Here is a 24976-nt window from a genome sequence, read left to right as displayed (position 1 = left end):
TAATTGAGTGGGAGGATCAAACAGCTCAAAGGATGGGAGGTAGCAAAGACAGAAAATCAGTGGACTGCTACAGCCATATCCATCACTCAACTACACAGTTAATCTGATGAGGCTAAACAAATAAACGCCTTTGAGACTTTTACTATCTTGATCTAATGCAAATGTTGTACCTCTGCATTACCATCACTGTTAACACGGCTGAGGACGATATCCTCCGCCACGGAAATATACTTCGTAAGTGGTGGTTCTTTTCTGTTTTTTCTTGCGTTTGTGAGCATACACAGAGCCTGAGAAATAAAGAAGGCTCCTGTCTCGGCAGAATGGTTACATTTTTGGTAACAAGACAAAAACACTGCAACAAAGGATGCCCTGAATATGCTGAACACACACTTGCTGTTTTAATGGCTCCCCAGTTCAGAATTTCACGATATGTCATCATCTCACATCGGGAAAAAAGCTGAGGAAGCGCAGCCACTTAAAGTGGGGCAGCCGCTGGTGACAAACAAGGTACTCTGTGATACATGACACATTATAGTGAATTCTGAAGGTCAGCACCCAGTCTGTGCTCATGTGGATCCTTGATATTTCAAAAATCTTAAATCACCAGGGTGCAGTGTGACAGCTCCTAAGCTATCACCTCGGTTTGGGGACATTGGGGAAATTAATATGATTATGGATTATGTATACGGCTGGAGGAAAAAAAAAAAATCTGTGTAAAACACAGATTGCAATGATGATGTAAGCTTGTTGTTGACTTTCCCAGTCTGAATGACTGAGCAGAGCAGAGGGGGTGGGGTGTCATTAATCCATGGCTAGTGGTGACCAGACAAGCGAAAATGAGGCGTAGTGGGGGATGGGCGAGGACACTGTTGTTATGACTGGTGCTTGGCTGCGGGACAAACTTCCAGAGGCCTCGGCATTTTTTTTTTCTCACCCCCCCCAACTCCGTCTCATTGGTCGCTCGCAACGAGGAAATGTGGCTCCATTTTGCCGTGAACCTGTCAGACGGACCGGGAGCTAACAATTAATCAGCGCTTGAGGACGGCTTTCAGCTATAGCCAGCCACGGCGTTGCTGGTGCTGGTGCTTTTGGAGAATAGGTTAGTCACCCGGTGTAGCGTTATATATACTTGTTCCGCACGGTAGAAATGTGAAATGACGCTCTTGCTTGAATGCAGGTCTGATGGCGAGCATTGTTGTATAAGTTTCCCCACCCCACCTCAGCCACGTTCGACCGAGGACACGGGGGACACGCCGGCCGCGGCCGCCGTCACGAGTTAATCGTTAAATCGAGCTCTGCACAGTGGCGGTTAGAAACAACAGTAGTTACAGGCAGCTCATTTGTGCATGCCAGGTCACTCTACTGTGTCGGATGTCTGAAGCCGTTTCTGGCTTCTTAGCGCCTGGCTTTAGTTTAAATATTATAACCTAATAATAGTTAATATATGCCCGAAAACGATCCTTCTTGCAATCGATTAAACAGATAACATGATCTGACTCGAGCACGAGACCCGTGGAAGATATCGTCACTTGCAAGGTTTAATCCAAGTAGGTACGAGATTATAGCCACACTGCCATTAGCATAGCACGCTACAGTTAGCCACCTCGATAGCCTGTTAGCAGGGTTAGAGCGGTAGCAAAGCGGGCGATCTCACGGTTCTCGTGAGAAATGCTATTTTAGAAGGAGCTAACGTGACGTTACTGTAGTAGCCGCATTAAGAAAATACAGATAACGCGTTCCCATGTGGTGTAAACTGCAGTAGTTTGGGAGTTAGCTGTTGGTGAGCCGCATTAAAATGAACGAAATCTTAGACCGCCTTGCCTTACTGGCATGTGTGGAGATGGGTCCGGCCGCCGCCAAGGCAAAACTAATGTGAACTCGCATGTTAGCCGACGAGCTAACGTTATTAAGTCCATGGCAGTGCAGATTGAGCGCTGCAAATGAGAAGCCGACCATTACATACGTTAATGTGGTAAATAAGAAGGCGAATCAAGTAGTGGGTCTTTACTTTGTAATTACATAGAAAGCTAGAGCAGGTAAATCCCATCCCGATTCTCCCTGGTACATCCACTTAGTGACCCATGACATGTGGACAATTGTCAGCCTGCCCCGACATTAATTACACCAGTAATGAGTTAAATGATTGTTGCACTTCACAGATCCTGTGCTGCACTCTCATTGACAGAAAATAAATGGGGCATTTGGATTCGGCTCGTTTTAAAACAACAAGTGAATTTTGAGCCATTCATCGGCATTAGCTGACTATCCGCCTCATACAGTGCGTTGGTTAACGTACACACACTGTAGTTTGTTCAGCCCATTCAGTCGCCACAGTGTGTGGGGGATGGGCATTGTATTTCCTCAAGTAGCTCGCCGTGCTATCTTGCCAATTTAGCAACCGGCAGATTAGCATGGTGACATAACTTGCATGTATTTAAGTTGCACGGAATCGGACCCAGAGGAGGGGCAGCCGAAACGCCCGGCAGTCAAACAGACGACTTTTCCTCTAAACAAAAAATGGCGACAAAATAACGTCTGACCTGTGTTTTGAATCTGAATGTAACCCCATACAGAACGGGACTAAAACGCAAGTTTTTGGCCCCAGTTTCCAGAGGTGAGATGCAGGTTGGCATTGAAGGCAGCAAGCATTTAAAATGTATCTTTAAAGAAAAATAAGAACTCCAAATTCATAACTATAGCATTGACAATATTGACAATAAAGGTAGTAATGCAAAGGCAGAATAAACTACTCTTACTATAAGTGAATAAACAAGCTGTTCACAGAAGACGCACCGTCCCGGATCACTGTATGGAGCTAGAAAGTTGGCAGGGTCTGCCAAATGTGAACAAAGTAAAAAGAAGTTTGAAATTGTGTTGTCCTTTTAGGTTCAGTTTGTTTAGTCAGCCATGAAAACAAAGAGTTTGTTTAGGCCTTGAAAAAAAATTCAATTAAGAGCTTTCTCTTCTGATTAGAAGTTCCTGCCCAAACCTGCATAGTGCACCTTTAATACATTGAAATAACAATTACATTAAATAACATTTAAATTCCTTTATACATACGAGTACTTCCCTTTTGTGGTATTTACACTATGCATAGTTCAAGTGTCCACAGGTTGTTTTGACCCAGTTTCTCTCATTGTTTGGTGACACGCCCCTTTTGTTCATAACACCATCCTCTGTAGGCCCCTTCACTGACACGCTGCTAATAAACTGTCCATTCTCATGTAGGTAATTTGTCACTGCCTGATTAGAGTCACTATCTTGTGTGAATATTTGCCAGGGCCTACTATAACACTTAGTAATGAGAAAAAGGTGTTACTTGGGCATCACTCGTGCTGCGTTCAGGCCAAACTCTGGACACAGCATTAGAAAAGGCAGAGCTGTTGGCAGTGCATGATGGGAAGTGGTCCAGTGTGTTTCAAGGACACATTTGAATTGAATGATTTTGATACATATTGTCTGCTGAAATAATGAGAGTTATACTGCAGTTAAGCATGTGGTTTTACACAGTTGCACTGGAGAAACAGCGCTGCCCTTATCCTTAATATGATCTATATGTGAAGTCGGATGGTAATGTTACTCAACAATATTTCAGGAAGATGTGCATTAATCGTCTTTCTTTTCCTCTCAGGGGCTGAGAGTTCTTGCGGACTACAAGGCAGCTATGATGCGCATCTGAAGACATCTTGATCTCATGGGTAGTGTATCTCACTTCAGTATCTCACGTCAATGTCTCACTTTGGGTGTTTGATTTTTTTCCCACCTGTGTATGGATTTTGTCTGGCTTCTTTCTCTGGCTGCATGATCAACTGATGTCTGTGAGATCACATGGCAAAGGCAAAGTGTCAAAGTCATATGGAGAATAGGATGAATTAAATTTAGCTTGGTATACAACCAGTGGATTAATGGTTTATGGGAACGACTCAGGCAAGACCCAGAAAAAAGTAAATAACAAAGAAAGCAGGAACCTTTATAGCTTGTGTGACATTTAATAGGGACTTAATCTTTCATTTTGAAAAAACAAAATTAAAACAGTTGTTTATGTAACTGTGGCAAGATATTGAATATTTACCATTAGAACTGGCTTGCAAATGTAGAGGATATCCTGCATGCATTGTTGTTTAACACAATAAGCGGAGGTTACGGGTAGGAGAAGTAATGGTTATGGCTTCAGTTAAGAGAGAGTGAGCTCTTGATGAGTATATATCCTGCTAGAACAGGAGTTAAGTTGGACCAACGGCTATTTATGAAGATCAAACTTTGATAGTATTTAACTGTTGTTTTGAGGCCTTGTTGTTGGTCTGTTATTTTGATTACGTGATGGTTCTTTGAAAATGTGTTTCACATCAGTACATAGATGTGCAAGGACGTAGGACGTAAAAGAAACCAGTAAGGACAAGTCTTTTAAAGTGTCTGACTGAAAACATCAACACCCTCTCTCTCCAGGCTGCCCTCCAAAACATATAAACGCGCCCCGCTGAACTACACAGACTGTCCCTTTACATCTCGCTTTTGGCCTGCTGGTAAATGTGTTAGCGGCTAAATGTGTTCACTATAATCAACAAGGTTGCTTAACTTCTTTAGTGTAGAAAATATATAAATAAACATTTCTGTTAGATGTCAATTCATTTATTAAAAAAAAAAAATCATGTAGTTTTTTTATTGTGACAAGTATACTTATTGTAAGTTGCTTTGGACAAAAGCATCTGCTAAATGTAAATATAAATGTACACACGAGCAAAATAGCCGTCATTAATTAAGTCTCAGTCTCAAGAGTGTGTGTGTGTGTGTGTGTGTGTGTGTGTGTGTGTGTGTGTGTGTGTGTGTGTGTGTGTGTGGTGCTATCATCACTGGGATAGCCACTGAACAGCAGAAACGTGCTCTTTGGCTCAGCGGCTGTGTGTTTTGAGCTTAGGGATCCGTTGTCATTGCTAACTGTTTCCAACTACACAGTGTCACATGTAGGAACACATTTAATGTCGTAAAACAAAAGTAGACAACAAACATGGCCAATGGAAGGGTGGCAGAATTTTTCGCTGTATACTGAAAATCCTAAATGAGCTTTAATTTTCAATCATCAAAATCAAAAGTGTTATGTTGTTAAGTGTTATTCGCCCAGTATTTTTATTTTTTTTCTGTTCACCTGCCCCCACTTGGAGGCACCCCCAACATCATCCAAGACGTTGAGATTATTTCTGTTTTAAAACTGTTGGGAACACAATTGTAGTTTTCTATTAATGTGAGACTAATGTCAATGAGTTTTTGAGTTGTTTTTTTTTTTTTCTTCATTCGAGCCGCTTGAGCCAGTCTGACTTGGACAGTCATCTGCTTCATAGCCCTGGGGGTGATGATTCTGAACAATTATGCTGATAGCCTCAAAATGTTAGACTACATAGACCATAACTAAACTGAGGAATTCCGACAGCAGTTTGCTTGTAGTTAATGCCTTACTTGTACTTTTGTGGCTACTGGTTAGGCTGCTGTAACATGAGTGAATCAGGTTGAGGATACGTCATTTGCATGTGTTGCTCCTTGTGTCTACTTATCAGCTGTTTGTATCTTTGAAAGGCGAAATAAGATGGGTAGCACAGTGATGCGTTACGTTGGACGTGGTGTCAACTTGATGAATTGGTCGGCCTATTCTTGTCAGTGTGTTCTGACCCCGTTCACCGCTCTGGCGTCACTTACATGGCGATGACGTTTGCAGGCTCCCTTTCAAAACAGGTCGGTGTCAGATATGCGAGAGTGCACCGTAACCACACGGCACCTTAAACACAGGGTGAGAGAAAAACCCCAACACACTGTTAGAGTACGGTGGAACAGTAGAAAAACACTTTTTGTTTGAGTCATGCTGTGGTTTCTGTCAAAAAAACATTTCATATATTGTCTGCGAGTCTCCTGTTAGATATTCAGACGTGATCGAGCTTTTTGCTGAGTTCTGTTGCTTCAGTGTGAGAAACACCAGCAGTCAGGACTGTCTGACCACCTTGTCAGGGATAGCTGAAGGGCTTCTACTAGATTCCAGGCCTCTTGGTTCAGTTGGTCTTGGATTTGAGCCTCTGGGATGCGGCAGGAGACATGTTGACTTTTTCAGCGGGCTGGCATGATGGAAACAGTAGATGTTCTGTCCACCGTCCAGACCCCTTGTTTATTTCCACAGTCCCATTTTAAACAGTGCGGGTTCTGCATGAATAAATATGGAGTCCGGACGCAAGCACTGTAGGATCTGTTATTGCTGAGGTTTAAAGCCCATCTATTCCAGACGGTTTGGGCTAAAATACCCAGCCTGCCTCATGAAGACTGCCGGTAATTATTTCCAGTTGTAGGTTAATGAATGGAAACATGTGCCCTGCCTACAGCCAGGAAGCGTCTGCAGCTTACAAACGTAGAGAGGAGCGAAACATCTTAATTTATGAAATGGCAGATCACAGCACGCAGTTTCCTACTTTTCTGTTTATAACTTGCAAGATCTAGGTCGAACTAGGTGACTTTTTTTTTCTTTTTTCTAAACCCTCTTCCTCCTCTCAGTTTTCAGCAGGCGTGCCAGTTTGGTAGTGAGTTACGTAGTTAGCTTGTAGTGTAACACCATCCTCGGTGTGTGTGTGTGTGTGTGTGTGTGTGTGTGTGTGTGTGTGTGTGTGTGTGTGTGTGTGTGTGTGTGTGTGTGTGTGTGTGTGTGTGTGTGAGTGAGAGAGTGTGAGTGAGAGAGACAGCTTTCCTTCACACCTGGCTTGGTGCCCCTGCATGTCATCTTATTTTTTACTGTCCATTTGTGCTTCTGTGGGAAGTTAATGCACTCTAATGATGAAGATACTTCTTAAACTTTCTTTTAGCTCAGTGTCATGCTGTGTATTACAGTTTACCCTCACTAAAGCAAGACACCCTGCTCTGTGGTTTGCATTTACAGGCTCCTATCCTGTGCTGACCCAATGGTTTAATCACCTGGACTAAAAATGAGCATAAGCAGTGATGAGGTCAATTTTCTGGTTTACAGATACCTGCAAGAGTCAGGTAAGTGTTATGAAGATTTTTCTTTTGTTGAATACATCCATGAAATGCATTTATTCTTCTACATTTAAAATGATTATTAACTGCTGCTCTATTGAATTCTCCATATGATCCATGCCTCGTCCAGGATTCTCCCACTCAGCATTCACCTTTGGCATAGAGAGCCACATCAGCCAGTCCAACATCAATGGAGCCCTGGTGCCCCCTGCTGCCCTCATCTCCATCATCCAGAAGGGCCTGCAGTATGTGGAGGCCGAAGTCAGCATCAATGAGGTCAGTCCCCCCCTTTATACCAGCCCCATTCACACCACCGTTTGGATGCGGGGATCCTGCACCATTTCTCAGCTTCTGCCTCTGTCTGAATGTCCTGGAGGCAGCGAGGGGTGAAATTTCGCTCCGGCGCTGATCCGCCTCTGGAGGTAGTATCAGAGGCGCAGTATTGGCGAACCGATCCACTGTGAAATGGATAAGCCGACTCGGTGTATCGAAGGTGTGTCGGACGGCCTAATAACAACACAGGTCCCTCACTCAACTAAATACAGAGAAATGTCCCACAAAGCAACATTACATGTCCAAACAAAAGTAACATTGTAACTGTCTTTGGCAACTTATGAGGAAAAAATTAGTGTCTGTCCTCGTGCCGCTCCTACCAACTCCTCCCCTTTACGCCGGCGCTGCTCGGCTCTGTGTGAATGACCCACAGCGGAGAATTGGTGAACCACCTCTTCAGCGATAATGTGGCTTCTCTGTGAAAGGGGCTACTGTCAAGTACTAATGTGTGTAACTTTACAGTTGAATCAAGTTACAGTAACTTCCAGGTATAAAATCCCTGCATTGAGCACTAGCTTAAATACAGTTTGATTGTCTGTTCATAAAAGTGTATGAATCTCATTCTTCTACAATTCATGATCGTTGCTTTCTCATCTAATTAATTAAACTCTGCAATAGAATGGTCCACCACTTCCTACACTGGTATTATTACCTGTTGCTGAAACGCTTCATACCGAAAATTTTACAATTTTAGATATATTCTTATGTAAGACAATAAACCACAATGAATCATCAAAGTAATCAAATAATGTCATGAATTTAAAAAAATACTAAATAAAAGCACAAAACACATTGATCCAAAAGAATTCTGAATGAAGACATATTGAAAGAAAAACGCTTAACACTCCATAACTTCTTTGAACGATGTACCCAAAACTAGCAGTTAGTCCAAGATTTTGCTGTTGGGTGGGACCTTACGTTTTCACTCACGTTTGTCTGTTGGGTTACATTGTCGTGAATTAGATGGGTAATGTGAATGTATACATTTGTATTTTGTCTGTGTAGGATGGGACCTTATTTGACGGACGGCCCATCGAGTCGCTGTCTCTGATCGATGCTGTAATGCCAGATGTAGTCCAGACCAGGCAGCAGGCCTACAGGGACAAGCTGGCCCAGCAGCAGCAGCAGGCGGCTGGCAGTTGCAGCAGCACGGGGCCCCAGGGAGGCACCAAGAACGGAGAGGGCGCCGCCAACGGGGAGGAAAATGGATCCCACGCCTTAGCCAGTAAGCTTGCTCATTGTTGTGAACAATCTTTGAACCAGCTCTTGACCAAGTTCTGTTATGCAATGCTTACACAGCTGTTTGGGATTCACCTACTGTGTATTTGTGTCCTTTCACTGGAATGCGTGTGAGTCGTATTTAATCCTGCAGACACTTAAGCAAAAGTGTGAAGAACCTTTCTGCAAATCCAAAAAAAGGGCCAGAAAACTTCAAATTATTCAAAATCTTGCTGGGCTGTATGACCCAAATATGCATCAAAGTAGATTCTAAATATATCTCACTAAATCATTTCTCCCTTCATAATTGCCAGAGAAATTATTCGGTTGTAGTGCTGGACTGTAAGGAACACCTCTTTGCATGGAGTTTAAGCTTTCCAACCTGTGTGTGTGTGTGTGTGTGTGTGTGTGTGTGTGTGTGTGTGTGTGTGTGTGTGTGTGTGTGTGTGTGTGTGTGTGTGTGAGAGAGGGAGAGTGTTGCTTGTCTTTCTCATGACAGCTGCAGTACATGGTTTGTTTTGTAAATGTCTGTGGCTTGCTTGGCATTACATAAAGCTACTCTGGTGTTTCTCTCACATCGGCACAAGTGTTTCCAACACGTGTTGCATCGTCTCCGTGTCTTTATCCTCTTTTTCCTAGCATGTAATTGTTTCTTTGATTTAGTGTCAAAAGGAAGAATGTGGTCTGGGTTCACAGTTACCAACTGGGCGTCAGAATCGAATTATAGGAGTGCTACAGATGGGTAAATTCAGGTTCTCCTTGGCTAAAGATTAGTGCAGCAATATATTGCATGGGTGCGATAACTTGTCTTTTGCACAAGCTGTGTTTTGGTTTACAAAAAACACTCTTGGTCGTTCAACGACAGCACAGCCTGCTCTTTAATTGTGCAGCTGTTCAGGCTGGTGTTCACTCAGCACAGCACTTGCGTCTTGTCGAGAAATGGTGGCGTTGCCGTTCCTCTTGAAGATCAGACGATGACGTACGTGTGCAGTGCTTTGGGACCAGCCTGGTTCGTAGGAAATTAGATGATGTCAGATGTCTGTTATTGCTTAGACACATGCAGTTTGCCTGCCTGGGTGTTAATATTCTTGCTGTGTGAGCAGACACTGGTAATTCATTCATAAGTAATAAGTTATTTTATTAGAAGCTGTTTTTCATGTTGTGTTTTCCTTTACCTTTGAGAATCACAGCTGCAGATTCACCCCCCTCATCTCCAGAGCATTAAACTGTTCTTAATGAAAACATTACTGCTTCTCACCTCCCCTCCTTGTAGATCACCATTCAGAGATGATGGAGGTGGACCGGGACGTGGAGATCCCCCAGAGTAAAGCCATGGTCCTGAGGGGCCACGAATCAGAAGTTTTTATCTGTGCCTGGAACCCTGTGAACGACCTCCTCGCCTCCGGGTCAGTATGTCTGCACCGTCCCTCTCCTCCCAGAGGTTTTCACTGGCCACATGCTGTAAAGAACTGCGTGGAAGTATCATTCTTACTAGGACAGTCAAGTCAAGTAATGCATTAGTGAATTTACTACAAGCGAAATTTTACATATAATACAAATGCTTTTTGATGATCGCTTTTGACCCCAATGATGTGAAAATGCACATCAGCAACTGATCATGTTAGTCCCTCTGGTCCTGTTTGAGGCCAAGATATTGTTTACATGATTACCATAAACTATTAGATTAAGAGTTAATTTACAGCCAAGCCTCCATCTCTTATTGGTCAGTAAGCAAATTTTCAAAACAATCAAACAACAGATGGAGTTTTAACACAATTTTCTTTTGTCCCGGGCAAACTCGGAAGAAGGAGGAAGTTAACCCTGGGTCCTTCCTCATCAATCACCATAAAGCAAATCTTTGTCGGCCAAAGTCGTTGTTTTTTCAGTTTCATTATCCCTCTCCAGATGATGATGGTCATGCCAAAGAATGGTCATGCATTGTTCGCACTGTAATGGGGATGCTCGCAATATGAGGGATTTTCTTCTGACAGCTAATGACTAAAGGCTTATTGTGCAAGATGTTGACAAACAGCTGCTAGTCATCCAAGACTTGACTGAGAGGAGGCAGTTCAAGTGTTTTTTTCCACATTCGTCATGCTCCACATCTCACCTGTATGCCAGTATTAGGCTCGCAAAAAGCAGTTTTGAAAGTATTTTTAATGATGTTTTAGAGTTTGTATTGTCCTGGTAAAATCAATACAATGCTGATGACTCATCCTGCACTTGGGGGCAAATGTTAATTTTTCGTTAAGTAAACGCTTTCTTTATTTTATGATGCTGCTATGGATGTATTAAACAAAGAAAGCTATGTACCGGACTGCACCGATAACTGCACAAAAACAACAACTTCGTTCAGTGATGCGGGTGAAAACTGGGTCATGTTTTATGGATATTAATATTTTCTGGTTTGCTCTCTGCTGCCCTCGGGCTGCTCTGCCTTGAGAAACTCTGGACATCTAGCATTACTTGTTGCTAAATAAAACTGAACAAACGCACACACCAGCAGCTTCTCAATGGACACCTCTGGACCTGGGCTGTACGCAGCCTTTAAAAACAACTATGGAGAGCAGTTACAGTACCGAGGGTTTTTAGGAGTTCCCTGGGAGACAGTACATTCCAATCCATTGGCTGCTGCTGGTTTTTACAGGAAACGCGTAACTATGCCAAAGCGGTCAGCAATTGATTTTCAAATGTCTTGTTTTGTCAACAACTCAAGCATTCAGTTCAAACCTATTCACTGATCATCAAAATAGTTGCCGATTGATTTAATAGTTGACTATGTATTGAATTATCAACATAGCTCTAGTTAACACTATGCACCTCTTAGCTGAATGGGCCAAATGACAAATATCGCCTTTCACTCTATTCTCATGAACTTTTTAGGGTCAAATCAAGCAAAATGCACAGCTTTGTGAGTCCCAGGTTCAAACAGATCCTCTCACTGCAACAGCTCTCTCCTCCCAGGATGGCCGACATGGAGATGCACTCCACCCGTACTTTTCCAGTATTTATGTCAACACATGAGATCCCTAAATTTCTGAGCAGTCAGACAAATGAAAAAGAAGCATGAGTGACTGGACAGGAAGCACCAGCTGCTCTGCTCTTTGGAGCTTTCTCTTTACATCAGATCAGGCAGCAGTCAATGTTCTGGACTAAAAATTATACAATTATTTTTGATCTAGTGTATGTTTGTGTGAAGAGTTGATTTCCTCTTTAACACCCATCCCAGGATAGACTCTAGAGGTGGGAATCTGTCGATACCTCATGATTTAATTTGAATCAGAATCACAGGGCTACAATGAGATTATAAAGGATGCATAAAAATGTTCTCTAGAAGATTCATTTCATTGACTGTGTAACAATTTGATACTTTTAAAATGGCACGTTTGTAATGAACTGTAATTAAAACAGTCATTTACTTTAATTATCCTACTATTCAGAGTTTAGATTTAGTTTACATTTATCACCGTCCATTTGGTTCTGCCATAGGGAACGTACACCCAGGTAAATTATTCACAGGCAATTGATATGTTGATAATTGTGTTTTACATTTTTCACATATTGACTATAGTGTTAATCCATGAAATCTCTTGCTGTCAGAGTACATGGATCGTAGTTCTTTATCAGTACAAAGACGTAGTTTAACTGTGCCAAACTAAATGAGATGGACTAGAATGACACAACATCTTCCTCAAATATCATTAAATCTTTTCCTGCCTAAATCAACCATATAGTGCGTATTTATAAACTCATCAGTAGTTAAAATTCAGTGGGCTGCATGCACTGTAGCACCAACAGTCCTGCACCAAAGCATGAGCACAACTTTCAAAATGAAATGACAAAAAAACAATAACCTGTGACACAGTCTTCTAATTTATGAGGGTCGTAATTTGGGGCAAATATCCACACAAACCACATCAAAGTTTATAAGTTTTGTGCCTCTAAAATGTGTTTCTGTTTTCCTCAGCAGATCATGTGAAACAGTTTGATAGGGATAGAAGATTCTGGATTTGATTCTGGGTTCAGATTCTCAAGAGCACTTAAACCGTTCTCAGGCGTGATTTGAAGAACCAGAGCTGCGTTCTGTGCCTAATGTTGGATTGTGTGTGTGTGTGTGTGTGTGTGTGTGTGTGTGTGTGTGTGTGTGTGTGTGTGTGTGTGTGTGTGTGTGTGTTGGCTTGAGCAGGTCCGGGGATTCAACAGCGCGGATCTGGAACCTGAGTGAGAACAGCACAGGCGGATCCACCCAGCTGGTTCTGAGGCACTGCATACGGGAAGGGGGCCAGGACGTACCCAGCAACAAAGACGTCACCTCACTAGACTGGAATGTGAGTCTGTGTGTGTGCGTGTCGGTGCACAGTATGATTGTGTGTCTGTTCCACGCAGTGCAGTTTTTAGTAATCTAATCTAGTGATGTATGTATCAGCCTGTGTGTGTGTGTGCGCCTGTGACCGCTACTTCTGCTAAAGGCATTCCTTCCAACCAGATACACGGGGGCGAGTCGCTCCCATAGGAGGAGTATAGGCCTTTGTGATGCTCAGCTGCAGACAATTTTTTCCCTGAGTCAGTGCACAAGGCTAAATCAAAGCTAATATTTAAACTGTTATTAACTATTAACTACTTCCACTATGTGCAATATGTAAGAATTGACACTTCATACTACATACAAATAAACTGGGGTAAGCATCACCAGAGTGACAGCCAACTGCTGCTAACTGTTGCTGCTGTTAGTTAGTTAGCTTGGTTAGCCATGTATCAAGTGACTCTGGACTGTGAGCTCGAAGCAATAAAAGATTGTCAGGCTAGGGCTAGCTGGTTAGCATGCTAACTTCAGGAGATATCTCTGCAACACAATAGCCTACATGGGTATCATCATGTAAAAGCTGTTATTTCTTCACATTCTCTCGCTTGTTTTAGTTAGTTTTTGTATGTTTTAAAAAACATCTGTATATATATTGCTCCTTAAATGCAAGCCTGGTTAATAAACAAAGCAGTATATGCTTTTGATGCTGCATTTTTTAATAACTGACTTGTGTCAGTCAGAATTTGAGCCATTTGGTCGGATAACGTTTAGAAAGGCGCTCTGCGATTTTCACAGCTGGGAAGTCATACTCTTTTGGCTTCAAAACACCACTGAACAGCTTTCATTGGAATGACTGTGGGTCCACCTCCAACACTGTGTCCAGTAATAAAACGTCCTTGGATAGATTCCTTCCATATTTATGCGCCAGGCCCAGATGTTGATAATGCGTCACCACTTAGACCAGAGCCGAGCAGAGCTGATAAAAACCCATGTCTACTGCAGAATCCATTGACCTGGGTTTAAATGCAGAATTTACAGTTTCCCATTGCACACGAAAGCACAGTATTAGTGGGTTTAAGTGGGTTGTTGACCAGTGGAAAAGGAGCATGAGATGAGGTTATACCTGATGAGAATATGCAAATAAAGCTGAGATAGATTGATATCTATCTCCTGATATAACTAACTCAAAACTAATGAGGACCACTTCTCTCTTCTGTTACAGAGTGAGGGAACGTTGCTAGCAACAGGCTCATATGATGGCTTTGCCAGAATATGGACCAAAGACGGTAGGATTCTTACCTTCAACCACAGCATACATGTACTTCTGCAGGAGTGTTTGGATGTTGAATTGTTTTTCTTTTTTTTTGAATTAATTTTCAGGTAACCTGGCTAGTACTTTGGGTCAGCATAAAGGTCCTATATTTGCACTCAAGTGGAATAAGAAAGGCAACTTCATCCTCAGTGCTGGTGTAGACAAGGTAAGGCACACTGATTTCACAGTTAAATAAGTTTGAGACATGTATTTGGGGCGACCTTGTGAGCTTTGCAGCTTATTCAGTGTTAAGAGTTGTCACTTTAAAGCTACCCTTATGGAGTATGACATTTCCCATGGAGCCAGGATGTTGAGTTGGAATGTAACTCAGTCAGGGACGATCTCTAATGTGATATCAGTTGTCAGTGTACAAATATTTGATACTTTACAGCTGTAGTGCAGAGGATAGAACCGTTCCCCAGTTTTCCAGGATGTTAGATCTGCACTAATTAACATTTTGATCTTAATAATGGATGAAATTAGTCGCTCATAGTGATACACCCACAGAAATGATAGAGAATGGAGCGTATTATCGCCCATCTCTGCAGATCAGTTCAGCTCTGTGGATTGCAGCATCTTTCAGCTAATTGCTTTGATGTTATGGATTCTGAACTTGAAAGTGGCCAAGAAATGTGCCATCAATGTTTTAGATTCAACTTTTATTTTTGGTTGTCACACTGCAACTGTAGAGCTCAAAACTGAGGTTCATATTCAGAATCAAAGATGTGGATTATTGGCTGTCCAAGCTAGATTTAGCAGGAGCCACAAGTCTGTGTGTTATCAGCCTGGTTTTTAAGGAAGACATGTTACATTACCTCCACCAAGGAGGTTTTCTTTTTGCCTGTGTGCATTTTCTCTTGGTTGGTTGGTTGGTTGGTTGGTTGGTTGGTTGGTTGTTTGGTCAGCAGTTTTCCACAAAAACTACTGAACGGATTCCCTCGGAACTAGCATGGATGATGGGTCGTGGCCCAGAATCCCAGAATAGACCCCGTTTATTTTTGGTACGGATCTGGATAAAGGGACGGTTTCAGGATTTTTGTTCTCACTTTCATTAACAATGCACCTTAAAGGGCTTGATTTAATGTAAGGGGCCTTGATGGAGGTATGCACTCTACTGAGTATTATTGTAGTTTGGAAATTCATGGAGAATGACACAGCAACGTCTCTGATCTGTGAAGCCGGCTGTTGCCATAGTAATTTTTACTGCACTCTCAATAGTCATGTTATCTAGAGAATTACTCTTACCACGAGTGGATTGTTGTTGTTGTTGTTGTTGTTGTTTATGTGAGGTTTACCCTAAATGACCACAATCTCTCCTCTGACGTGCTGCTTTTCTTAGAGATTAGGAACAGTGTCCAAAGGGTTGAAATATAACTACAAGTGAGTTAGAAGTCATTGGAATGGAATCACTGGCAATGGTCACTCTTGAAGTAAATATGTACGCAGCCTACTTTTAACTTAATTCCGTTTTCCAGGTGTATTAAACTATTCATGTAAGGATTATTTTAAAACATCGATGGAGTGAATGAATGGGAAATTTACTTCAGTAACCACTATAGTTTAAAATACTTATGGATGGTTTTATTTTCACTATGCTACATGAATAAAAGATTAAATGAATCTGTCTGTTAACGGCAGCTATGATAAGAGAAAGGCTCAGCATAGGGATGGCATGCACTGAGACCACAGACAGGTCTGTGCAGATATTGTGTCCTGTCCTCCGTCTATGCCTGCATGTCAGGGTCTGCTTACACCCACACTAAATGTTGAGCGCTGACAGCTGAGAGGTAGATAGCTGTCCTCCTGTCACAGATGACAGCAGTTTATGGACACTGTCACAGTGCCATCTAGTGACTTGAAGTATAATGACAGATACAGTGTCACCTTCAGCATTCATATTAATTCCCCTAGTGCTGATGTCTTGCGGGTAGAAAAAGGCCATAGGTGTGTGTGATGTAATGAGTTTCCGCCATATATACCCATGCAGTTTGTTCGGTGAAATGGGTGTGAACAGCTTTTTTTTTTTTTTAAATGAGGACACCATTTTTGTATTCTGTTGTAATGTTTTTTTGTAGGCCTGGCCATTTGTTGTTGTTTTTTTTTTTTTTTTTTTAAATGTCCCTACAGGAACACTAGCATTAGCACTAACATTAAAATTATCCTTCTCCCACAGACCACAATTATTTGGGACGCCCACACAGGAGAGGCGAAGCAGCAATTTCCTTTCCACTCAGGTGAGTGACGGGAGTCAGCCGGCTCGTCCCACGTGACTTTTAATATCATTGTTTTTCTCTTTCTCTTTTTAGTCCGACGTTACCTTTTGCTGAACTGTATGTAACTGAGACCATAGTGATGATATATTGAAACTGTCATCTGTCATCAAGTCCTTTCACACATCGTGACTGATATCTATTACTTTCATATGCAACCCAACTTTACTACTGTTTGCACTTAGACTGTGTTGTAGTTAAGTATCAGATCCAGAGTTGCTGTCAGAAATCAATATTCAGACCTTCTTTCCTCCTTGTGTTGAGTCTACTTGCCTCACTGCTGCAGCAGCCCTAAGCTCTCTGTCTCTGCCTCCCAACAGCACCTGCTCTGGATGTCGACTGGCAGAGCAACAACACGTTCGCCTCCTGCAGCACAGACATGTGCATCCATGTGTGTAAGCTGGGTCAGGACAGACCTGTCAAGACCTTCCAGGGACACACGGTAAGGCAGGACTCCTGTGTGCGAGGAACCCTCTGAACACACCCCTGTTCTGAAAGCATTGTAGGTTAGATAGAAGTCTGCCTGTGACTCACCACAGCCTCTAATCAAAGTTACTTCTCTTACAGTGCATTTATTCACAACTCTAGTTTCCAGCGACTGTCAGTGAAAAATCCTCCTCAAAGCTGTGACTCACTATAACCATGACATCACTACATTGTGTGAAGTTTAAATATACTACATGTCCGTTGTTGCCCGTGTACATCAGTGTGTTTTAATTTTGTTTACTATCACTCTTTCTCACTTTAGAATGAGGTGAACGCCATCAAATGGGATCCCACTGGCAGCTTGCTGGCCTCCTGCTCAGACGACATGACACTGAAGGTAGGTCCATGCAACACATCATTTGGTGGCTAAGTGTTTAACTTTAAAATCGGGTGTTTCATTTACACAATGAGTCACGTAACCCAGTAATGTTTAAATATTTGAAATGAAACAATCCCTCCCGTCATTTTTTTTTGTTTGTCTCATGAGTAATCATGAAAGTGTGCGCCTAACTGAGCTGGATTGATTAAATACAACAGTCAAAGTTATTATGGTTAAACAAGAGGTGGCACACGTCGATTGTTGTTAGTATAAAGGAATATTTTAAACTTGACTTTTTTGCGGTTGCATTTATAGTAAAAATGCAGGTGTGATGACAAAGGTTTCGAGAGTCTGGAAATGATTGATTTGGTTTGAAAGTGCTTAATCTAAAAGTGTATTGAATATCTATTAATTTTTGTCTTAAGAAGGTGAAGTACCCCTGCACAAAAAAAAGAAACAAATAAAAAAAACAAATCAGACAAATTCCCTAAATGTGCTCATGTAATTTGTGATAAAATCATACCAACCGCTGGCTTCACCCTTTCTGCCATAGATCTGGAGTATGAAGCAGGACTCCTGTGTCCACGACCTCCAGGCCCACAGTAAAGAAATCTACACCATCAAGTGGAGCCCCACAGGCCCCGGGACCAACAACCCTAGCGCCAACCTCATGTTAGCCAGGTGAGACCACAAAGCGGCACCTGAACACCACCCTCACTCTCGCTGTGCGGGTTTTGACCTCATATGCCACAGGCTAGTTTTGTGTCTATAGAGATGAGATGACACAAATACTGTGAATGGATTCCTAAGTTCTTATCCTGGAAAAGATATCGAAAGAAACCTTCTTTCTAATGAATGATGTACTTTCACATAATTATGATGTGATATCAGGCTACCAAGATGATGTCAGTGAATCTTTTTGGCTGAATCTTTAATAACTTGTACAAGTTCTCTGTCGGCTGCTCTTGGTAGCGGTCCCGTTTCCTTGAAAGAACTTCATCAATAAAATATATGACAGTGACCTCGAGGCTGCTGCTCATATGCTATTCTGGCTCGACTCGCTGTAATAAGTTTGACTTAGACTGCAGATGTTTATATCACTCACTGTGTCCTTTGCCATTGTGAGTCACTACACAGCCAGCTCGAACACTTTTCAGATGCATGTAAAGTGAAGAATGCCGCAGAGGCTTAACCGACTCTGAGGAGATAACACAGCAGGGTCAAACAGATCAGAGTGGGCTTTCCAACTGAACAACCCTAAATCGCATAGACACTGCCATCCACTATATATTACTGAAATACAGTGTCTGTCAGTGTCTCAGTAGAATATAGAAATAACACTGAAAAGTGCTGCTGTGTCATGTTGGCCTTCCAGGGTGCTGTCTCAGACTGGGAGACAATTGAGTCATAGAGTTTAAAAATACAATGAAGACGTGTGTTTGTTTAAAGGGCCCATATTATGCTCATTTTCAGGTCCATATTTTTCAGCTAGAGAAGTGTTGATTTTTATTTATTTGATTTTTTGATTTTTTATTTTATTTTGCTGCATCACCTCTATTCACTCCTGCCTGCCCCAAAATAGAGCCTGTCTGCTTTAATTGGTCAGCTCTCACAGGCCTGAGAAGGCACCGCCCACCATGTTTATGCACCCACTGTGTGCTGATGTCCTTTCTATCATATCAACACAGTGTTCATGCATAGAAAAGTGATATGTTCATTTGTTTACTTTAACGAGAGCTGTCATGTCCAGTCGACACACTGCATCTCACTGCTGTGGTACAAGGCGGTTAATTGAATTGCTGCACGACTCTCACTCTTCTTCTGTCCCCTATATTCAGCGCATCATTCGACTCCACAGTGCGTCTGTGGGACGTGGAGCGCGGGGTGTGTATCCACACCCTCACGCGCCACCAGGAGCCCGTCTACAGCGTGGCCTTCAGCCCTGACGGCAGGCACCTCGCCAGCGGCTCCTTCGACAAGTGTGTCCACATCTGGAACACTCAGGTCGGGGATAATACTTTGAATGAAACACATGCTAACCACCATTTGCTGTAATATTATAGACTCTAGATCATTGACTGAATACAAAGGATAAAGATGTTTCCTAACTTGTGTTTCCTCAGACGGGGGCTTTAGTCCACAGCTACCGGGGGACAGGTGGGATCTTCGAGGTGTGCTGGAACGCCACAGGAGACAAAGTAGGAGCCAGCGCGTCAGATGGATCGGTGAGTTGTGCTGCCTGAGCGCTCTGTCGCACACATCGTACACTGAAAGCACTGGGGCTACTATGCACAACTTCCAGCCCAGACTGCTGACCCAGGAAGTTTGTTGGTAAGCCACATGTAATAAAGGTTTGACCGAGGTCAGCTGACACCATAAAACGCCTCAGAATCAGGGACAAGACTGAGGTCGAACATGGTTCTGCGTGTTGCAGTGCCGTTAGCTAACGCTACACGGAGCTGTCGGTGTCAGCGCTCACACGCTCAACCATCTATGTGTTGTTTGTGATAAACATCTTTAATAGTTTAGAAAGTATTCAGATCCTTCCAGTTTTATTGATACTCCATAATGACTCACAGAACAGCTTCCAAGATGGTGCAAACCACGTTCCCAAGAACACTCCATAAAATCTTTCAGACTGGACAGGTCTGAAGCATTAACCAGAGGATGGTGTGACTGTCCATCCAGGAAAGAGGAGCCGAGAGCAGAGAGGTTACAGTAACACTCTGAATGCTGAGCTCTAGCCGGGGCTAATCAGATCCCTTTAAGAATACTTTCTGCTGTGAGTGTGCCTCTTGGTGTCAGGGACTGGGAGGTGGGCCAGGATGACAGAATGATATACAGAGAGCCTTCAACAAAACCTGCAGAAGAGTGCACATTTCAGCACAGCAGCAGACAGCCAAGACACTCTGAGGTGGTTTGGGAACAAGAGTCTGAATGTCATTAAGGTGCCTGTTGAACGCCGCTGTAAATCTGTTCAGAGCCTGAGAGGACTTCATATGAACAAGCGTGAATTTGCAGGAGCTGCAACCAGGACATGCAGTCATGCACACATCCACGCATTCATGCGTTCATGCATTCATGCATTCATGCATTCATGTGCACACAACATCACAAACACTGAACCTCCGCGGCAGATTTCAGCTTCATAGGAAGCCTTGTGGACCCACATGCTGATGGATCTTTGTGGACAGATGAACGAGATTATCATTGGAAACGGGGGATGGGGTTGTATTTGGCGGACCCTGCCGCCTCTCTAGCTTACTACAGAGTGCCCCTTTATTAAAGACCTCAACAGGAGATGAGGCTCATGCTAAGTTTCACCGAATTCGACTGCGCCCACTGATGTTCCCCCCCCAGACGGGTTCTATCTCGTTTCTATACTCACAAACAAAACAAAACAGGTGTTTGGATGTAAGACTCTCATTAGATTGCTCGGTCTGAACAATTCACAGAATAGAATTTGACCCGCCACAGTCTTTTATGGATGTTGTGTCATAAATGGCATTTGCGATCGACCCAGCAAGCTCCCGGCTTTTGTTCACTGTGTTAGTTAACAGAACTGTGCTTAACAATCAGAGGGAGGGAAGCCGCGTGATAGATCCCATGATCGAATTCTCATGTGACTCAATATCCCCTAAAGACATTTGGGTGAACAGCACTATAATCTGAAATAGTAGCAATAAATGATTTGATCACATATTGCAATGAAATATTGCATTGGTGAATTTTCATTATGCAGTTGTAAAAATCCCTGTGTTGACGTACAGTCCTCTTGGTTTCCTGCTTTATTTTGAGTCACCACCTTGGCTTACACGTTGTCCCCCCACAGAAACAAGTTAAATTGGATGTGTGAATAATACAGGTTCTCTACTAAGGAACAAGATGAAGTTGACGCTATTTATTTTTCATTTGTGCAGGACGACCTTTACGATTTATGATTACCGATGTAACTTACTGAATTATTTATTTAGTAAAGTAAAGTGAAGTCATTCCAGCATGTTGTGTGCAGTCTTAGTATTTAGATTGTAGTTTTACAAAACATTGACGATTATCTGTTTAACACTGTGAGTCACAGTTGTGTTGGGCAGGATAATCACGACAGGAAATGTATATACCGTGCCGCGTCCAGCGTGAGGTTATTGTTTGCAGTAAGAGGTGCGATGTGGCGGAAAAAAGAGTTTCATTATGTCTGACTGTCCTCTCCTTCCTGTTTCTCCAGGTTTGTGTATTAGACCTGAGGAAATGACACCCGTCTGGGGGAGCCATGGACCGACTACGAATGTGTACATAGCCAAAATGACTGTCTGTCCCTGCCTGTCCACCACACTGCTGTAGTCCCGTCAGATGCCATGGCCCGCCATTACAGCCAGATGGAGCGCTCCCCCTCCCCTCCTCCCTCCCCCTCCATATGTATACACGAGGACCATGCCATTGCCACATACAGCTGTTATCCACAGGCGTCAGACAGACCTGCAGGAAGAAACATTTCTGTCATCACACAGTGCAAACCTGTCGGAACGGTCACATCCAAACCAAAACACCAGGATTTATCTCGCTTTCCTGTTTTTATCCTTTGTACCAGAATTCTACAGATTCTTGTTTTTCTGTTGGTGTGTGCATATTGCATATGTCAGCATCTGGTGTCCTGTGGACATTGTTGTTTTTTTGTTTTGTTTTTTTTTGAATTTGGATTTTACTGATCTCTGTGGGTTTTATATTAACATGCGGGGTGGGTCGCTGGGGTCAAAGCTGTTCATTGGGAGATCCATTCATCCACTTCTTGGCACGCATCAAAAAATTAAGATGAAGTGGTTTTGTCAACTCTATTTTTATCCAATAGGTTTGTTCCATTTTTGCCATTTTTTTTTTTTTTTTTTAAACGAAAGTATAAAGCAGTTAATCAAAGGGTGAACTCTCCTTTGCTTTTGCAACTCTTATCCTCAGAAATGGTTTTCAGGTGTTCACAATTCATCAGGTTAATACAGAGCTCTAAAGAATTTCAAACCTCTAGGCTGAAAGATAATCTTCGTAGTTAAAGCGCCGTCTCGATCTCATGTTCTTAACCTAGCGTCGACGCTCATGCGTGGTCAAATTCAGGTTTCCGTCACTGAGCTCGTCCTGGATCTGCATCTCGAGCTCGCGTATGGATGGCTGAGACGAAGCGCCAGTAGTGAGGCTACGTGGAGCAGGACTGGCGTGCTTTCTGGCGCCGGAGCAGCTTCTGGGATCTGTGGGGAGAGAGAGAGAGACACAGAGAGAGAGAGAGACACTGGAAACAGGCCCATAACCGCCCGCATCCATCCGACGCTTTTTTAACAAGCATAATTGTATTTCCTCAATTAATGGCTTGTTAATAACCAATGCTGAATGATAATCAGACTAAGTCGTTCTAATTGTGTCCTGTTTCCCCTGCTCGGTCGTTAAACATCAGGACATCGTCTGGAGTATCGCTTCCTCTGCAGACACGAGGTCTTTGATTGCACCTTTTGAAACATGGCTCAGCGTTCGCTCGTGGCTAATTAATGATGCTGGAGGTCATATCACAGTTTCGGCTCAACATTCAGTCTGTTACACGTGCGGCTGTCGTCTCCAGCGCTAACCAGAGTACACGCTACAGTCCCTGCTTTGGTTTGCTGTTGTCAGGCAGTCCAGCATTAACACACACACACACACACACACACTCTCTGGAGACGGGCTTCGTTCAGGCCTATGCACCGATAGACGGCGCTTTTGTTTGTAGTGTTCAGAGTTGGCGTTTTGAGGCAGGTCTGTGCTTGTTGTTTAAAAGCAGACTTGATGTGTAACATGGTATCTGCATATAATATATATATATATACATATATATTAAAAATATATATCTGTGCTATCACAGGGGATTCTTTTGTATGCCACTCTTACGCTTAGGGTGGATTTTAAAGGGGCTCTGTGTAGTTTTGGAGAAGAAATACAATCTCAGAATTTTTATATTTACAATATTAATGAGGTAATAATACAAACTATTTATTTTTCCCATCACTGAATAAACAAGCTGTCATCAGAGGAAAATAAGGTCCCGGAACACTGTTTGAAGCTAGAAAGGTGGCAGGGTCCGCCACTTATAAGTAAAACAGTATGAACGTGTGTTGTCCTTTAAGGTCAGTATGTTTATTCAGGTTCTTCAATCATGGAAAGAGTTTAATTGAGTTTGTTTTGATATTTAAAAAAAAAAACAGTCAGTGAAGATCTTTCTCTTCTGATTAAAATGTCTTCCCCAAAACTACATAGTACTTTTTGAAGACACTTGATATCCAGTATGTGATGTTCTCGTGTGTCACCCAGCGGTCGTGACCACAAGAAATGTTTTTTCTTTTCTTTTCTTTTTTTTTTTTTTATAAAATACCATTAAACAGTCATAGCGAAATGAAAAGAAAAAGAGCAGCCCTTCGAAGGGTTTTTTTTCCCCGCACTTTAGACTGAAACTGGAGAAACAGGGAGGTGTGTTGGTTCGAGCCATCACGGACACATCTGATGTCAAAAAAAAAAAAAAAATGCTCTTAAAGACGAATCGGAATCGATGCAGGAAATGTGCGGTGCTCAGCAGGTTAACAAGGGTGTCAACAACAGTGTCCCCCATCGGGACGCGTCAAATGACGAGTCAAGCTGACTTCATGGCATTCCAGGTCTCATCTCGCTAACGGTTTCACATACACACACACATACAAACAAACAAATACGTCGTCGGACATTTCAGAAGTTTCAATCCCAATGTTCCTTATTTTGAAAAAAAAAAAAAAAAAAAAAAAGCAATTTTGTACTGAAGCTAAAGACTATTTTGAAGTTTGCTTTAATACAGTCAGCCGTGATCGGACTGTACCACAAAGACACTATTTCAAAAGATGTCTATGACAGTGGAATGGTATTTTATAACGTTTTGTTTTTAGACGATAAGCTTTTTACACTGCATTCAAGTGTGTTTGCTATTTTTTTTTTTGTTCCTACCGAAAGTACTAATGTCAATTCTATCTTTGCTATGTCGGAGAGCCCTTGAAGGTTTTGTACTTCTCAAAACTTTTGTAATCCTGATTTATTTGTAGTTACGTACATGAAATGAACAAAAAAAAAGAAGAAAAAAAACCATCAAATCTGGGTTTAATTGTTGATGTATTATAACACAGAACATGTAAATACCGATTTGCAGATTTTTTTGTTTTGTTTTGTTTCGTTGTGTTGTCTTTGCCCTCACCTACGTTGTACTCTCTTTCTCTCTCACTCACATGGTTGCAGTCCGCAGCCTCCTGATCTGACTGTTGTAATATCACTCAGATTTCAAGGTCTAGAATAAAATCTATTTTGATAATATCTGCCGTTTGCGTGCTTGCTCTTCATTTTCACACAGATGCACAGGATTTCCTTTTATGAATCGATTGTTGACAGAAATGAGCTCTGAATTCTGGTCGTGGAAATCAAAAGCAGGATCGGAGATGGTAACCATGTAGCCGGAAGAATTTATGGTGAAAAATAGACAAATCAAATGGAGGAATCGTGGAACCCCCGATAACACTATTCCTTTCTTTCTTGATCAGATGTCTTCACCAGGGGTCGACCGATTATTTGAAATCATGGCCGATGTTCACTCGCAGTGAAAATTAAACTCTGTGTCAAAAAACTTGTGTGCTATGACATGCCACCCTTGGGAGATTGTTGTGGGTGGGACGTCAAAGGATGCTGCATCAGAGTCAAAGTAGAAC

The 24976-nt window shown here is 42.4% G+C and overlaps 1 protein-coding gene across 3 annotated transcripts; it reads left to right on the top strand.

Moving 5' to 3' along the window:
- Positions 1-845: 845 nt before the first annotated feature.
- tbl1xr1b (tbl1x receptor 1b) lies at positions 846-24587 on the top strand. 3 transcript variants are annotated; one of them, XM_037084391.1, is made up of 16 exons: positions 846-1099; positions 3632-3698; positions 6908-7011; positions 7136-7281; positions 8344-8563; positions 9830-9962; positions 12743-12884; positions 14082-14145; positions 14240-14337; positions 16345-16405; positions 16762-16883; positions 17190-17264; positions 17800-17927; positions 19085-19250; positions 19370-19471; positions 21469-24587. In XM_037084391.1, exons 3-16 carry the CDS (start codon positions 6954-6956, stop codon positions 21493-21495), a joined length of 1542 nt encoding a protein of 513 aa, XP_036940286.1. In that variant the 5' UTR covers positions 846-1099; positions 3632-3698; positions 6908-6953; the 3' UTR covers positions 21496-24587. The 3 variants fall into 3 exon arrangements, with proteins under 3 accessions (XP_036940286.1, XP_036940287.1, XP_036940288.1); XM_037084392.1 differs by lacking the exon at positions 846-1099 and adding an exon at positions 1353-1547; XM_037084393.1 differs by lacking the exon at positions 846-1099 and adding an exon at positions 1353-1551.
- The last annotated feature ends 389 nt before the right edge of the window (positions 24588-24976 follow it).

This window comes from Acanthopagrus latus, chromosome 21 (assembly GCF_904848185.1).
Source record: "Acanthopagrus latus isolate v.2019 chromosome 21, fAcaLat1.1, whole genome shotgun sequence".
NCBI lineage: Eukaryota > Metazoa > Chordata > Actinopteri > Spariformes > Sparidae > Acanthopagrus > Acanthopagrus latus.
Note: the sequence above shows the minus strand (reverse complement) of the source record. Positions and strands in the feature narration are given on the sequence as shown.

Coding starts and splice junctions, on each gene's coding strand:
- tbl1xr1b (XM_037084391.1), top strand. CDS start 6,954: ATGAGCATAAGCAGTGATGAGGTCAATTTTCTGGTTTACAGATACCTG. Junction 14,338..16,344: donor TCAGTGCTGGTGTAGACAAG/GTAAGGCACACT, acceptor CTTCTCCCACAG/ACCACAATTATTTGGGACGC. Junction 17,265..17,799: donor CAGACGACATGACACTGAAG/GTAGGTCCATGC, acceptor TTTCTGCCATAG/ATCTGGAGTATGAAGCAGGA.